General features: G+C 38.5%; 1 protein-coding gene across 2 annotated transcripts in view; it reads left to right on the top strand.

The window, feature by feature from the left end:
* LOC119741169 (tyrosine-protein phosphatase 10D-like) overlaps window positions 1-15,087 on the top strand; it is a 44,500-nt gene extending 29,413 nt beyond the window's left edge. For both annotated transcript variants that reach the window (XM_038216876.1, XM_038216875.1), the window contains 15 exons: window positions 581-676; window positions 1,312-1,381; window positions 2,304-2,453; window positions 3,848-3,961; window positions 4,754-4,880; window positions 5,154-5,221; window positions 5,706-5,817; window positions 6,887-7,049; window positions 8,131-8,221; window positions 8,547-8,623; window positions 10,148-10,282; window positions 11,049-11,171; window positions 11,822-11,970; window positions 12,801-12,936; window positions 13,609-15,087. In XM_038216876.1, coding sequence (XP_038072804.1) covers window positions 581-676; window positions 1,312-1,381; window positions 2,304-2,453; window positions 3,848-3,961; window positions 4,754-4,880; window positions 5,154-5,221; window positions 5,706-5,817; window positions 6,887-7,049; window positions 8,131-8,221; window positions 8,547-8,623; window positions 10,148-10,282; window positions 11,049-11,171; window positions 11,822-11,970; window positions 12,801-12,936; window positions 13,609-13,704 — 1,707 coding nt within the window. In that variant the 3' untranslated portion in view covers window positions 13,705-15,087. The remainder of the gene's footprint in view (window positions 1-580; window positions 677-1,311; window positions 1,382-2,303; window positions 2,454-3,847; window positions 3,962-4,753; window positions 4,881-5,153; window positions 5,222-5,705; window positions 5,818-6,886; window positions 7,050-8,130; window positions 8,222-8,546; window positions 8,624-10,147; window positions 10,283-11,048; window positions 11,172-11,821; window positions 11,971-12,800; window positions 12,937-13,608) is intronic.
* Window positions 15,088-17,966: the final 2,879 nt, after the last annotated feature.

Genomic DNA, 17,966 nt, shown 5'->3' with positions numbered 1-17,966 from the left:
ATGTTTCAAAAGGCATGAAGTGAACTTGTTGAACAAAATCGGGATTTTTTGAACAAATTATTTGATATTTTTTTACCGAAAAGGTATTTATGAGTGGGAATAAATATGTGCTCGGTTGGTATTTATCACTCTGTTTAAGACCGCTTAGAGTCTGGCAGCTAATAATTACCCTCGCCTCCGGCTCGGGTAATTATCAGCACCCAGACTCTAAGCGGTCTTAAACAGAGTGATAAAAACCTCCGGAGCACACATTTATTCCCTTAATATTAATGAATATGATATATTTTAAATTGAGAGTGACTATTTTGGGGCACAAATGTTGCCAAATGTTCACGTTTGAGATCTAGATATTCTCTGTTTGTATTATTTTTCTTGTACATGCAGTGGTTCTTTTGGGCACTTTTTCACAAGTGAAAAAACTGGTTACGTGAGAACTGAAACTACAATTCTAAACATTTTTTGAAAGTTTCAAAGCTTTGAAATCATTCTTTTATTTCCAACAGTTTGACTTTGGACTGAGTCATGAATTCTAAACATCTGATTGAATCCATTCACTTAATTTTTTGGGGTGTTTTTGCAGGAGGAGACAGATCCTGAGAAAAATCAAGAGGTGACCTTTGAGCAGATTCCATTCGATGTAACAAACCTTCTCGCTGGATACACCTATACATTCACAGTAAGTCACTCTCTGAACATCTGTAGTAATAATTATGACTTCCACTTGTATAACTGCTACTGCTGTACAATATAATTAGGAATCTCCAAAAATTCTCCCTCTTACTGTTGCATTTGGTTGCACTTCGTTCCAGAGTTGTAGAATGCCATGGTCCAGTGGTTACGGTGTTCATATACGATGGTGCGTGGGTTCAGACCCTGCCAGGAACATGGTGTTGTGCCCTTGGGCAAGACACTTACGTAACTACAATTGCCTCTCTCTGCCCATGAGTGTGAATGGGTAATTGTGAGGGTAGAGGACCAAATGTGCGCTGATATCGGCTGCCACCGTGGTCTCATAGTCTGATGAACTGGGAATAACTGTAAAGCGCATTGAGATTGTTGATACGATGGAAAGCGCTATAATCATAAGCATTACAATTACTTGAGTTTTTTTTGCTGAATCGGCCAAGAATACTTAAATAAATGGTGTTTACGTGGAAATTATTAAACTAAATTCAATGACAACAGGTAAGATTCAAGTATTTTAGTAATAATAACTATTAAGGAAACATCTAAATGTAACGCATGAAGATTTTGATACAATTTTCATTTTATTTTGTTTTGCTTAAAAGTTATCTTTTTCTCTATTGGCAGGTCCAAGCAAGAAATGAAGCAGGTCTGGGTGAATCTACACCACCGAAGTCAATCACAACTCCAACAATACGTAAGTATCGCAAAGATGGATACAATCAGATCTGCTTAATTATGTTATATGAGCCCGTATTATGCATGAGAGATGAAACTCTTATATTCAAACAAAACTTGCAACAACCAAAAAGAGATAGCTGTATGTAAATCTTGAAAGATTTGTTGCTATTGGGTTTGAATTTTGGATTACCAGAACAGATTACGAGAACACATTGTGTGAGCATATTAATTCGTGCGTGTATGGCACGAAGTACGCACGATTCATTTTTATCAAAATCTGCACAAAGCCGTAGCGTCTTCATGTGAGCGTAAAGAGCTGTCGGTAATGCGTTCCAATGTTCCTTCTGTGGTCTCCCCCCCCCCCCCACTCTTTCCTCGTAACTGTGGAGGGGTTACTTGTGCAACAAGTCTTCAGGGTGTTAAAGATATAGTTCATCATTTGTAAATTGTGCATTTTGTTTGTTTGAAGCAACAAAAGTGCTCAAAATCTAAAGAAGGGTACTGAACAACTAACCTGTTGAAATTTCAGCTCAGCTTCAGCTGTATGTTCGGAGAAAAACGGCATTCTAGGATCTCAATTTCAAATCAAAAGTTGCTGAATCATGTTTTGAATTGGGCCTGAATTCAGCGACCGAGACACGTTCTCACTGAGCCGATTGCAGTTGCGCGATGTCGTGCACTGATCCGACGAATTATAGCCACCACGCGCGCGCTTGCCGAATAAAAAAAACGAACTACTAACGGAAATTTCCAATGGTGCATCTTAAGACGCACCGTTGGAAAGGCCTTCTTTCGTTGATTACTTCTAAATGACAGCTTGCCAGAAAGAATAATTTCACAGGGAGTTTAGTCCCCTTACTATTTTTTAACCATGGACTATAGCTTTAAATGTTCCACAGGTCAGGTCAAAAATGTTTCATGGTTTTCTTCACTTGTAGCGCCACCATCGACAAACCCGGCCAAGCCTGATGATCAGAATGCGTCCACGAAACCAACGACGACGTCAATCACAGCGCGGTTCTTGGACACTTACTTCAGTCACAGCAACGGAGAGCTGATCAATTATACAGTTATCATTGCTCAGGAAGGTACATTTGACTTTTTTATGTGTTTTTTTTTTAGTGTGTGTGTTTGTTTTGACGTTTGTTTTTGCTGCTTTCAAATGAGTGCGTTTTCTGTTTCTGTCTTTCTCTTTGCACTGTTCCTTGTTTTGTTTCTGTTTTGAAATTATGTTATTGCCAGTTTCATGTACATTTGAAAGAATTTTCTTGACATTATTATCATTGCATTGTAATTTTTAAGTCAGTGGGAGACTTTTGAGATGTTGGTGGCAGCAAAGAAACTGGTCTTTTTCAATTGTTTGCGCTTATGTTCAAAAGGACGCAAACAGTAGAAAGGACCGGTGCGTTTACGACCACCAAGCCTCTGAAAACCTCCCATTGAGTGGCAGTGCACGGTGTGTACTACAAGACTACTTTGTGAGATCTTACAGGTTTATTCAGGAGTAAAGTAAGAAACTGTTTTAGTAGATGTCCCATGGTTGAACTCTGTTATGAGGCCAAGTCACCTTTTAAGTGAAAGGGAAAACAACACAAATGTCATGACATAGCTAAGTAAGGTTTCGTTGTTACGTTTGGCATTATCTTAAAGGGAAGATACAACACTTGCAAACATAAAAAAATGAAATAATCAAATTATCACGAAATACCTTACTGGATTGTTAGGGAATGACAGTCTAAAGCATCCTGTAAAGTTGTGGCTCCTGGTGTGCTGACAAGTTCAAGAGAAACTGTATTTTTTCCAACGCTGGTAGGCCGACCAGCGTTGGAAAAAATGTTTTTTTTCTCAAAAACTGCTTCTCTTTTTTCATATTTAGTTATTCCGCATTTTCTTTGCAATAGATTACACACAAGTGAAGGGGTGCAAACCTGCTAGAGTGATTCTTTGACTTTACAATTCCCAAAAGTCTTTATGTTTCTCTATTTCATCTGAAGTGGGGTCGGGGAACCAGTCTACAAGAAAATGATTGGTTTTCTTTGCTTTTCCAGCATAAACAAGCCCAAAACGTGAAACAAGTCAGTTTAACAATATTTGCTATAACATACTAATCCTCTAAATCCATTTATTTCTGAAAATTGCAGCAAAAGCAAATGTTGTACATTCCCTTTCACAAATTTGCTCCACACTCAAATTTTGGTGAAGTGTTAATTAGCCTAAACGCAGCAATGCTTTTATTGTAACAAAAATACTGGAATCTGTCAGACTTCAGCAAATAAACCTGAAAATGTTTTTTTCAAATCCTACGCTTCTATCATCTTGTAGTGGTCAAAGAGATGGCACTGTTATTTTTGGATCATTTCTCTGAATTGTTCATTAGATATCACAATTGGTTCTGTAACAGACATTGAACTTCCTTTCATAAAGCTGGAATTGCCCTTCTAGCTTCTTCGTTTTTGTAAATCTTGTTTTTGTAATCCCCTAGGAGCTGACGCCAACGACGTCAAAGATTCTCCCCAGGCCTGGTCAGAAGTCAAGGATATGGCAACAATCCCGCCATATCAGGCATTTTCACCCAGATCATATCCCTTCTCACCAGGTACAGCTATCTTTAAGCTCGACTCTAGGCGACTTCGCTGAGTCTAGGAAAATCAAGCAACAGTCAAATGAACAGGCTGGTAAATTCACCAAAAAGCCAAATCAAGCAAATTGTAGTAAGCCACAGGAATCAAGTGAGTTTCGCTACACTCAGATTCTTAGCTCTGATTGTATTAAATTATTTATTGCATGTTACTGTTCAGTTGTGTTTCTTGTTCTTCTATAAATGTTCCCCTAACATTCATTTCAGAGGCTGTGAAACGCTTTAATATGGAGATATGAAAGCCAAAAGCAAAAAAATGAGATTAACCGCACTTAAATAAAAAAGAGAGTTGCTGAAAGTTTAGGCCAAGTTTGCGCAAGGACTATAGTTGACCAATGGTTAACTAACGTTTGCCCGAACTCTGTCTAGTCAACGGTGGTTGACTACGTTAGTCGACTATTTGGAACCAGCCTACTGGGGTTGCTTGCTTCGCTGGTAACCAATAGCTGCGCGCATTCATAACGCTAGCAGAGAGCCAGGATCCAGAAGTTTTGCGATGACATTTTGACCAGCGTTTGACTAGAGACGTTCGCACGTTGCTATCAGTGCGCAGGCGTAAGATACGTCACAAATCAACCACTAGTCGACTAATGGTCCTTGCTAGAACTTGGCCTTAGTGTCAAGGTTCTTGGACTTTTCTTTCAGAATTGCAAACTATGAAAGATTTAGTGTTGGTAGTTTTCTTTTAATTGATTGATTTTGTAAAATACAATATACAATTTGAATTTGTTTTTGTTTTGGTATCCGTAGTTCGATCTGGACGAAGGAAACGTCAAGCCTCACCTCGAGAAGAGCAAGTTGTGTTGGGAATTGATAAGTGTCAGTCACCATCCAGTGGGTACTGCAATGGACCACTCAGAGATGATACTAGCTATGTGTAAGGGAAAACAAAAAAAATGTAGTGCGTCAGTGTTCCAAATGCCACTCTGCCTTTGGCCTTGTGGCATTTGGGACACATAGACGCACTGCGTTACTCTGTATCCAACTCAAGCTCATGGGATAAAAATGGAATTGAAATAGATAAACATTTACATGTCTTCAAAGGTTTAAACACAGGGGAGGGGGGATCGTTGCTCACTGTAGTGCACAGACGATTGTGCCGGAGAAACTGGAGATCTTGAATCAGTCTTTTGCACGTTTTGTCTTGCAGATATCTGTTCCGAGTTTGGAATGAAGCTGGCTATGCAGATACTGTCTTCTCAAATCCTGTCAAAACTCGTAAGTAAATCTTAATGTTTGTCTTTGAATTGGAAAACTATTTTGCTCACATGATTTGATGTACCTTTAATAGACATAACAGTTTTTATGATCACATATGAAGTGATGCGTTGAAGCAATCCTATTTTGGCTTGAATCTCCAAATGAAAATTCCCGACAAACGACTCATTTAGTGTGATCGCATCACATATATCGTAGAATGAAATTGTAGTTTTCAAGGGATAAATTTAATGCAGAAATCAAAATTTCTACATTTTTATTGAAGTGGTAACTTTCTGTCTGGAAGACATATTGGGGTGGTACCTTGACTCCTAAGCTCGACGTATAAGTTGAATGGAAAGTGGGCTGTTTTTTTTTTAGTAGACTGGTACCTTTATGTTGAGGGTGCCAATATCCACACAGATCTTCATTGTGTTGCATGGGTACCTTTCCAAGATTGTTCAAGAATTATTTGTACATTTTTGTGATGTTTGTTCTCCACCAGTGAATGACAATTCCTTGGAGCTTGGTTTGGGCCTGGGTCTGACGTTTGGTATTTTGTTCATCGTTCTCATCGTAGTGGTTCTTCTTGTCATCAGGCGTAGACGGCAGCTTTCGTAAGTCGTACAAAATTGTTTTGATGTGAGAGGTCTCACGTTCATGATTTGTCGCAATACTGAGTTTTGTCTGTACATTATGCCATGAAAATGTTGAAAGTTTGGATAAAAAAAAGATAAATCCGTTGACAGAAAAAAGGTGTATTTAACAAGCATTTGGCATTGCATGTGATTTATTTAAGCCCATTAATAGATGCATTTCATTGAACGGGGTGTGAGTAGGCAAATACAACAGGATTTTAAAAGGAAATAAAGTTCACCGTGAAATTTGTTAGAGTTGAATGTGGTGAAACTTTTGTGAATTGGAAAGACAATTATTTCCTTGTCAAATTTATAGGCGCACACATTCACATTTGAACTGCCCGAGTATTGGCCTGTCCTGATTTCACACATTTTATTCATGGATCATTTTTCTATTTTCCAAAGTAAATGGGAAATGAAAACATTAAATTGAAAATATTCAAATTATGCTGATTTAGAACTGCTGCGGAAAACTGTTATCATGGCTTGATAGATAGGGGTAAGAATTGTGAACAGTCAAGTGCTTTGAGACCTTGGTATGAAATGCTACACAAATCAACACATTATCATTATTATCCCTAACTCCCTAGGGCTTTTAGCTACGATGTAGCCTCAATCCTGCAAAATCCTCCAATTGGCCTCATTGAAAAATAGTGTATAGCCTCAATCCTGCAAATTCATCCATCATTTCTTGAATTTGGTCCGTGGATGGGGTGAGCACTGCCTGAATCCTGCAATATCTTGCAGCAGTGACTGTCAATATGTTGAGGCTTGGCCAGTGACATCCTGGAGCAGTACGGAGGATTTCAAGCATAATCCAGGCCTATATTATGCATGGCTGAGCAAAAACAACACAAGGTCCGGCCCAAGACCTTGACAAAGTGCATCCTACGAAATCAGTAATGTACTTTTGCCATGTAACCTCAATCCTCCAAATTCCTCCACTTTGGCAATGAAGGATTTTGAAGGATTCAGGGCGGTTAGGGTTAAAATTTTAAAATGCTCCATCTACAACTTTAATTGTAAATGTTCATGACGGTATCTCCAGAAAGGGAAGATCCAGCTCCAATTACCAGAACGAAGGCTTTGAACACGACCTGATTCCGGTGCGCAGAAAGGGAAACACGCGGCCCGTACGCGTGGAGCACTTCCCTGAACATTACAGGCTTATGAAAGCTGACTCGGACTATCTCTTCTCTGAAGAATACGAGGTATGTCACTGCGATGAGGTCTCCAAGTTTCATTTTCAATGATGTAAAAATCAGCTCGTAATTATCCAATCACATTTATTTCACCCTTCATGTTTCATACTTGAAAAACTATGTTTGACTTTTTTTCTTACCCTGTGCTAAGTAATATGCCCACCAAAAAATGTTTAAGGCAGATTCACCCTAATTCTTGCATTGTTTGCCAAATATGGTCTTAAAGATGCGTTTCCCGTAATCTTCAACACATTCAATTTTACTTCTATTAAAGTTTAAAAATAAAACTTGCATGTTTTATTCCAACCAATCATTTTTTCTTTTTTTTTGACATCTGCAATCCTCTGAAAAAAAAGTTGTTTGGTTTTTTTGGCACAAACCGCTTTGTGAACAGACTGGCTCCCAGCCCACACTTTATCGATACTGATTGTGGGATGGGAACCAGTCTACCCCGAGAGAAAAGAATTATTGTCTGGCAGCCAACAATTCGAGAATTTTAAGTAATAATTCATTAACTGAACATGCAGTGGCGTACCCAAAGGGCGGGGGGTCGGGGGGCTTGAGCCCCAGCCCCCAAGAGGTTGTCTATTAAAAAATTTGGGGTTTTTTTGGTAATTCTTTTTTTTTTTAGTCCCACAATTTGACCTTGATGGAATGTGGCCTATTTTTGAGTAGTATAATAGGGGTGTAAGTGGCACCACCAATGTTCTGCGGCCAAAATTTTTGGGCAAATTTTTCTAAAACAATTTAACTTCTAAATGATTTTGGAAAAACATTGTCAGACCCCCCCCCCCCAGCCAAAACCTGGGTGTGCTACTGTGAACACGGGCCGATTATTTGGGTCATTGTCATATTCAAAGGTGAATAATTAAAGTTGTATTGCTAGAATTATGGGATTCAAGAAAAGAAATCAATTTTTCAGGATGAAACTCTAAACTAGCACGGGCAACGCAACTTTTGTACATTTTTTATAACAGTGTTATGCCTTAGAAGTAAATATTGAGTGATTGTGACTGACTCTGAGATCTAAGTACAACGGTGCATGTGACACATTATTATGCATTGAACTTTGACCTTTGTCTCTGGGTAGGAACTGCGACCGATTGGTCGAGATCAGGCAGCCGAGGGCGCCGTCTTAGATGTCAACCGTAGTAAGAATCGTTTCACCAACATCCTCCCTTGTAAGTTGGGTCAACTGCCCTTCAAATTTTTTTTTTAAGTTGTAAATTCAAATATGAAGTTTTTTCTTTATAAAACTCTTTGAGGGTTTTCCCTTATTGATGAGTTTTTATTCACTCTGTGTTGTCTATTATTGAGGCACAATTTATCTTGTGTGGGACTCGAACCCACGACCACCTGTCTACTAGTGCAACTGTCTAATACTGCCCAACAGGAATTTGAATACTGGATTTTTCCCTTTGTTAGGATTTTTGAGGGTTTGCGATGGACTTGACCACAATACTGGTTTCGATTGATCCTTGACCCTTAACCTTTGACCTTTTGCAGATGACCACACCCGCGTCAAAATGAAGCAGGTTGATGATGAAGAAGGGTCAGATTACATCAATGCCAACTTCATGCCTGTAAGTCTATCTTATTGCGCTGACTTTTGGCCTGACAATTTTCTTGTGGTGAAACTTTCCTTCTCTGTGTTTCAAGATTTTCAAAGAGGTCATCTAGTCCTACATTTGTAGTTGCATTTTTTTTTAAATCAAGATGTTTCTCCTGTACCCTATTAAAGGCATATACGATCATTTGCTTTTCATGCAGTTTGTTTGTTTCCAATAACAGCACCACTCAAATTCCAAAAAAGAAAGTTCAAAACCTAAATGGTTGAAGTTTCAGCTCATATTACACTTTTCGAGAAAACAATTGGGGAAAAAAACATGCGCAACCTTTTGATCACGAAACACAATTTCGTCAGCCCTCTACGTTTCCAAAAATCAGTCAATTGACTGATCGTTGGAAAGCAGCTACATTTCTTGATCTCTTTTAAATGACAGCAAGCCAGGGGGAATTATTTCACTGGGTGTTTAGTACCAGTACAATCTTTAATCCAAGTAAGCGTTTTGATAATATTTCGGTAGGTTACTTTTGGGATAAATGCCAAATTGTCAAGAGTTCATCTCTTGTCACTTGAATTGAGAATGGTAATGGACATTTGACAGAATTTTATTCCACGCAAATTATATTGTACACCTCAATCAAAAACCTTGAACGATCCAAATACATGTATGTCATTTTGTAGCTTGTTATCTGTATTTTATTGGAACAATGTTCAAAAGGTCAGATGTTATTTATTTGTCTGAGTATGTCTGACACCATGGTGTTTTGAGCCGTTATCTGCCCCAGGAAAAAAGTTGGATGAGTAATTCCTTTTTTAAAGGGAAGATACAACATTTACAAACATATCACGAAATACCTTATTGGATTGTTAGGGAATGACAGTCTAAAGCATCCTGTAAGATTGTGGCTCCTGGTGTGCTGACAGTTTCAAGAAGTATTGTATTTTTCCAACGCTGGTCTGCTGGTTGGCCGACCAGCGATCGAGAAAACAGCCTATTTTTAAAAACTACTCCATATTTCTTATATTTAGTTATTCCACATTTTCTTTGCAATTGATTACACACCTGTAAACGGGTACAAGTCAGCTAAGGTGATACTCTGACTGACTGTAGAATTCCCCAAAGTCTATAAATTGCTCCATTTTCATCTTGCTTGGTTTTTCAAGCATCTACAAGCCAAAAACGTGAAACAAGTCAGTTTAACAATATTTGCTACAACATACTTATCCTCCAAATCCATTTATTTCTGAAAATTGCAGTAAAAGCCAATATTGTACATCCCCTTTCATGAAATCATTGTAATATAAACTAAATAATACGTTTTATCAGAATTAAAATCCCTTTTATGATTATAACTTTTGTTATGCACTCTGTTGAATTGTCCAAAATGTACATCTGACACCGGACTTCAGTTTTTTTTGATAGAAATTCTCATCAAATTTGCCTACTAAAAAATTACTGCAATATTACAACAAGTTGTCGAGAAATTGATGTAGATCTTTTTTGTAAATTTTTTGTGTTCCTGGTTTTGTCACCAATTAGGGATACAACTCACCGCGGGAATTCATTGCTTGCCAGGGCCCACTGCCTGGCACCGAGGATGACATGTGGCGCTTGGTATGGGAACAAAAAGTATCCACCGTCGTCATGGTGACACAGCTGGTGGAAAAAGGCAGGGTAAGCTGTCAAACTATTCAAGAAAATTCAAGTGTATTGGTGTCAAACTTTCCCCTTATCCTACTCCTTGAGAAAGTACTTGGCTTGATTCCTACAGGTAAATGTGTTCAAGGCATTAAAGGGAATATACAACATTTGCAAACATTGAAAAATAAAACTACCAAGTTTTTAGAAATACCTTACTAGGATGTTGGTAAATGACAGTCTAAAGCATCTTGTAAAATTATGGCACCTGGTGTGAAGTCATTTTCAAGAAAATGATATTTTTGTATACATTTCCAACGGTCGGCCGACCACCATTGGAAAACCCTAACTATTTTTCAGCTACTGCTCCAACTTTATCTTCTTTTTTTTTCAGTCCAAATTTTGTTTGCTATTGGTTATATGTTCATGAACAGGTGCAGGCCAGCTAGACTGATTCACTTACCTTACAATTTTCCGGCATCTATAAATTCATCCAGTTTATCTTTAGTGGAGTCAGGGAACCAGACTACTTGAACATTTTTGTTTTTCTTGGTTTTTACAGCATTTTCGAACACAAAACTTCAAACATGTCTGTGAAACAATATTTGATCTATTATACTAACCCCTCAAATAGTTCATTTCTGAAAATAACAGCAAAAACCAATGATGTACATTCCCTTCAACTCTCTAGTTTTAATGATTATTCCAGCTTAATTTGGGCTCCTTTATTTAACGGGTGCTTGTGTGTGGTTTTACAAATGTAAATGAAGCTCAATTCAATTTTGTTTCTGTTTATTGTCAGGTGAAATGTCACAAGTACTGGCCGAGTCAGGACAAGCCGGTGTACTTTGGCGAAATATTGGTCACCCTCTCGGTAGAGAAGAAACTTCAGTTGTGGACCATTCGTGAATTTCAGCTTCAAAAGGTAACTTCATTTTTTTCTTGGCCAAAGAGACGGGACTTTTCTTCAGTTGTTGGTTCTGCCTTTCACAGATGTTATTTCACAATCACTGTTCAGTGGTGGTGTAGGCATTCGGACGATTCACAATGCAGTGCGCCACCAAGAGTTTGCCATGGAGAGTTAATCTTTCCCAATGCATTGTGGGAGATGGTCGACAAATTTGCAAAGCGGAACGTTTGAAATTCTTAGTTTTTCCGGTCAGTACTTTCGTAAGTGTATGATTCAAGTATCTGTTGGCCCTTTTGGTTCCTTTTTATCAATACGGTGTTTTTTGTAAGGCGGCAGAAAGTAATGCCCCAATCTTCAACAAATTAGCTCAAGTTTGTCTACTGACACTCAAATGGGCCATGTTTTGTCGACCTTGAACCTAAAATATGGACTCTCCATGGCAAACTCTTGGTGGCGCACTGCATTGTGAATCACCCGAATTGCCTGTGTACTGCCTATGAAATTACATTAGAAAACCCAATATTAAATTTACTCCCCCCAGCGATGAAATTTCCATTGTTAAAAATGGTAAGGATACTTCCTGTTTCAGAAAATTGCGATTGTTAATTCGGTTGAAGGATGATTAAGTAAATGCAATCTGACATTGGTTTGCTCTTTCCTTTCAGGGTGAAAAGATACGCAAAGTACATCACTACAACTTCACCGCCTGGCCAGATCACGGCGTGCCGGAGAACACCGACGGTATCCTGCGATTTGTGCGCAACGTCCGGAACCAGATTCTGCAGGATGGACGGCCGACATTAGTTCACTGCAGGTCGGGTGACATTTGTGTTTGCTTTGCACTTTTATAAAATTAGGTCCCGGTTGTTTCTCTTACGAATTGTCATTTTAGTCTTTTACCAAGTCAAACAAGTAAATTGATACCCAACATGGTTTGAACTGATCGTAGGAACCGAGCCTGAAAAAAAGACATGGAGTCTGAATAATTGGGCTTTGATTGTTGGTAGGGATGTGATTTTGAGACCTTCGCAAATAGTTTGGACCGAAAGTCACGTTGAAAAGGCCAAGTTATTGGGACCAAAAGTAATATATGAAGACTTGGACTCTAAATCATTTGCAAATAATGCATCATATCTTCAAACAAACTTGAATCTCAATCCTGATTGGTTGATCCATGGCAACAACAGTGTGATATGAGGCTGTATTGTGCAGTCCATATTGCACCCTGCATATTACGCTATTTCAAGATGCGAGCGATATTCCAGCTGCATGCGCTATTAAAACTGCTGAAATGTTCAATGTATAGTGAGCTTGTCTAACTGCCGGCACTGCGCGTCAAGTTTGCTTGAAGATAAATTCGTTATCACGCTCGTGCTCTTGGAACACGGAAATGTAGTGCGTCTATGTCCCACATACCACTCGGCCTGTGGGACACAGACGCACTACATTATTCAGTGTTCCACTCGTGCTCGTGGGATAACTTACGTTATATATCACAATTACACCATTTATATTAAAATTATTTGGGACATTGAACATAACTTTACTGTAATACTGCTACTTGACCTAATTATCTTCATAGATGCCACGCATTTTTTACCCACACAATTAATTGTTATTTTGACTTATTGTCTTGGCTTTCAGTGCTGGTGTTGGACGTACTGGGACCTTCATCTGCCTGGACCGTCTGATGCTTCACCTTAAAGAACATGACTATGTGGATGTGTTTGGAATCGTCAACGAGATGAGGATGCATCGAAACTTCATGGTTCAGACAGAGGTGAGAAGAAAAGAAAAGGGTCAGGGTTCACAGGGTCACAGTTCACTGGTCAGGGGTCAGAGAGTCGGGGGTCAGAGTCAGGGGTCGAAGGATCACCGGTCTCAGGGTAAGGGATCACTGGGTCAGGAAATATTAGGTCAGAGAGTCAGGGGTCACAGAGACAGGGTCAGTATTGACAGGGATATAAGTCACAGGGTCAGGGGTCAGCGTCAGAGGTCACATTATCAGGGTTCTCAGGGTAAGGGTCACTGGGTCAGGAATTATTGGGGCAGAAAGTCAGGGGTCACAGGGTCAGGGGTCACAGACAGGGTCACAGGGTCAGGAGTGACGGGGATAGGAGTCACAGGGTCAGGAATCACTGGGTCAGGGGTCATAGGGGTCAGAGGATCAGGGTTCTCAGGGTAAGGGGTCAGTTAGGAATTACTGGGTCAGAGAGTCCGGGGGTCACATGGTCAGGGGTCAAAGAGACAGGGTCAGAGGGTCAGGGGGTTGCTGGGTCGGGATGTACTGGGTAAGATGGTGAGGGGTCAGAGAGATAGGGTCACAGGGTCAGGAGTCACAGGGTCAGGGGACACAGGGTAAGGAGTCACATGTCAAGGATACATTTGAAACACTGCAACCATTAGAAAGCAACATTCCATTTCGATGATTTCTTGATGCTATTGCCAACAGGACCAGTATGTCTTTATCCATGAGTGCCTCATGGACATACTCCAAGGCCGGCAGTCCAATGGATCCAGCCCAATCTATGAAAACATGGCGGTGTAGAGCCGGCAAGAAGTCTTGTGTTTATCATCTATGCAGCTCATACTTGGAAAATGCAATAAAAAGCAAGTGGATGCCTCATAAATAGCGTTGGTGTGCTGCTGTGTGGAGCAGTGGAGTTGGAACACCTTGAGGTATTGTCTTTTTTATACAACTCAGTAGGACCATTTGTGAAAAATGATTTTTATTTTATATTTTTTTTATTGAGAGATAAAGAGAGGAGATATTGATTGATTGAGTTTTATGGAGATGTGAATATACTGTGCTATTTTTAGAAAACCAAAGCCTGTAGATTCCTTGATTTTATATTCCTTTCAAAGTGGGAAAAAGAAGAATTTGGGTGATTTCTTTTTGAAAAACTATTTTTCAGTCTGATTCTTGGGTTAACATGTAAATGTCTAATATTTGGTTCCCGTTTCCGATGTAATGCCATAAGCAATACAGTGCTGCTGAAGAGCTCGGGAGAGGAATAAATACACATGCTTCCATGGGAGGGACTTAAATGTTACTCATGCTGAAGCCTTAGAAACTTGATTTATTACGAGCTGTTCAGGATCAGCTGGTGCTTTGGAATACGTAGGTGAAAGGATAAACACTAATACTGAAAATAACGTCACCCCAACATAAAACCTCCACCAGAAGTTGCCCAACTTTTTCATATGCACTTTTCCGTATTGAGAAGAAAATATTAAGTTATTTTGTATTGTGTTGAAAAAAAAAGTGCTTTTTGAGTAACTATAATCAATACTTTGTTAAATTCAAAGATATTCACCTTGACTTTTCTGTAAAAAAAACAAACAAATTAGGTTTCCTTATTGGACCACCTGTCTTGCTTGAAGTACTAATTAATATCGGCCAGATGTGTGGAACAAACAATTTGCATGTTAATTGCCATTCCATACTTTCCTGGAATAATCGTTACAAGCAGTTTCGGTGCTAAGCCGCTTCGTACTGGATTTACCCTGACATGTGGATTACATGTAATTGGAATCAGTGATACAAACAGGCTAAAATGAAAAAGCTGTTGTGAATTGGCCGTACCCCATGACTTGTGGTTGTGGGCAGGCCTTTTTCTTAGAAGAGGTGCTTAAAAAAAAAATCATCTTGTCTAATTGTGTAATTAGAGAGGATGGACATTTTGTCATCCTAAATCGGCGTCTAATGACATAGTACATTAGTCACCTAATCACCAGATGGCTGGATTTTATGTATCAACAAAGACTCATTTCGTATTTGTGCAGTTTTATTTTTCATTTGAAGCCACAAAATTGCTCAAAATCTAAAGTAAGGTGAATAACAATTAATTTCAGCTCAGTGGATACTGTACATTTTGAGAAAACATGTGCACGTTTGTTTTGATTCAGTTGCTAACGCACGTAAAAAAACTTTAGACATAGAAGCAGTTTCAGATACATGTATTATTGCCATGATATACAACACAAGTTATATAGGGCGAGTCAATAAAAGCGAAACCCAAATGTCGGGACCATTGTTTTAGTGAAGTTCTGCATGTAGCCCTTTCAAAATCTAGGATATGAAAGCCCAATTCATAAGCTTTCTTTTAGTACAAGAATCATTCAAATCACTCGTGTAGTTTTCAAGTTACGGAATTTTAAACACAGCCACCGTTTTAAAGTTCTGTCCATGGACCACAAGAACGTAAACTTCTTTCAGCAAAACGAAAAACGAATCGCATAGGGATGTGTGTGAACAGTTTTCGTTTTGCTGAAAGAACGCACATCTTTTTTGTGATCTGTGGACAAAACTTTAAAACGATGGTTGTGTTTAAAATTCCGTAACTTAAAAACATACATGAGTGATTTGAATGATTCTGATACTCAAAGAAAGCTTACAAATAGGGCTTTCATATCTACATTTTGAAAGGGCTACATGCAGAACTTCACTGAAACAATGGTCCCAACATTTGGGCTTCGCTTTTTTGACTCGCCCTGTATGGCTACCTAGAGCATAGTTATGAGTTAGCTTTTATACCAAGAAGTACTATTTTTATTAGAAAAACCATATTTAGTCCTTGACTTTTGTCTTATTTTCTTAGTGGAAAAAAATTGGAAAAATAGTTTTGAAAAAAAAATTTACCCTCAAAAAGTTCTACTCCTGTTAGGTGTGCTTATAAAGTGTGCATAATTGTTTATGTTAGCGTATTTTTGTGTGTGCATGTAATATTACTGTAATTGAAATCAGGGAATATATTGATTGATCACTAATTATGTATCTAATCTCACCCAAAAATCATTCTTTAATTTATTGTGAAGGGAACCTAATACATTTGTAGTTTTAGTAAAATTTACAATTAATTAATGTGAAATATCATTTTTAAAAAGTGCCTGATAAATTATTTATATATTGCATCAGATGTTTATTGTACTTTTTTTAATCGGCGATAATCCGAAGAGATTCCCAGTTGTTATCTTGGGCAAATATTTATTTTAAAACAATTCAATGAAATATTTAATGCTCAATCCTCTTAAATGGTATCTCTCTATATACTACTGAAACTTTACGAGAAGTATTCCTGATTTTTAGAATGTACAGCTAGACTTTGTTCAAAGAGCAGCTTTTTTTGGCAGGTCATTAATTTCTAACAGCCAGTGGGCTGGCCAGATTTGTAAATGAAGTTCAGTGGGCAACCTGTTCTGAATGAGCAATCTCCCCGGACATGTACATTTTTAGACATGTACATCATTTTTTAGAAGGCTATAGAAGCATTGCTTACAAGCGAGCAGGCCACATTGATCCAAGACACGTGTACTAATTAGTCACCTTTTCTTATTGTTTTGCCCAATGGGCAATTGGGCTGCATCATTATGTGATGTGTTTGTGAATACCTGGCTTATATGCCACCTTCTATCAGATTGCTAGCATTGCTGTGTCACAACAGATTGATGACACATTAAAAACAAATTCCCTAATTTTCCTTTGGGAACGTCATTATCTTTATAATGATGTAGGCCCTTGAGCACCAATACTGGTGGATATGTGCGCTTTATAAATACACATCACAAACAAGCATTACTCTTGAAAACACTTTTTAGTTGTTTGTGTATCATTCCACCAGAATATCTTGACAAAACAGAAAAGGAGATTGGAGGGTGGCTGTTACACTTGATGACAAGTCGTTAGATAGTTGTATTTTGTCCGTGAACTTCAGTCGGAACTCCATCGGTGCGGCTGGTGTAAGACTAGTACGTAATCGGCCGGGTTGCGACATATCCTTAAACGACTTGACGATTACGTTCTCGCACCGTTATTTATATATGCATATTCACTGCATTTACATATGCAGTGAATTTTTGCGGTGAGATTCAATGGCGCACGGCTATGCAAATGAGGACTCATTTATTCCGTTACGTGGAGAGTTCTCAATACGTCAGGGACATGTTTGCAGATCTGGCGACGGTTTAAAACGACCAAATACACTCAGCTAGGTCAATTGTGTATAGAAATAAAATGTATCAACACAAAGTACAACTCCTTGAAGTAATTAAAATGATCTTTCGTGGCGGCCTAGAAAACACACTGGAATCTGAACCAATCAGAGTGCTCGCATAGAATTCGCTAGTGATTCAAAGTACTCCCATATGTTGTGCACACAATTGAAAACGTATTCGCCAAGTCGGTTATGATTTAACTCCAGCATCATTTGGTCTGGGAACCAGACTACGCGCATTGCAGCGATATTTTGCGTGCGTGGAGCTAGTAACCGGTACTGTATGCAAAACAATTACCGACTTGGCACCAAGTCTAGGTGACTTTTGAATACTGTAATTTTCAATGATTTTCAGTCATGCTCCTCAAACGCGGTACAAAATTGCACAGATGTTGAAAAAAAAAAGAACACTAAAAATGTAGATCTCAGACATAGCACACTCAAATCGATGAATATTGTTTATTCTTAGTTCAAATGATAGAGTTGGAAAAGTACACTTCATTATTTTATTACCCACCAGCTCAAACGCAGTTATAGCTTATTATGTAAACTACAGTTTTAAGATTTAAACATCTTTAATATGGAAATTGTTTAATTTAAGCCAAATAGATCATTAGGATTTAAAAATGAGGCTACACATGACAAGGAATCACAGGTTACGTTATAATTTAAGTTGATTTCAGTACAGATTTCAATATATAATATCCAAAGCTAGCTTCTTACTTTTTTTTACAACTTTCAACAACTTTACCCAGAACAGGGCAGCAAGCCCTATCTACATATTGATAGTATAGATAGTTATACAGAACAGCGTTTA

This window comes from Patiria miniata, unplaced genomic scaffold (assembly GCF_015706575.1).
Source record: "Patiria miniata isolate m_02_andy unplaced genomic scaffold, ASM1570657v1 HiC_scaffold_5, whole genome shotgun sequence".
Taxonomy (NCBI): domain Eukaryota; kingdom Metazoa; phylum Echinodermata; class Asteroidea; order Valvatida; family Asterinidae; genus Patiria; species Patiria miniata.
The sequence above is the reverse complement of the archived record's forward strand: the minus strand, read 5'-3'. Positions and strand labels throughout refer to the sequence as shown.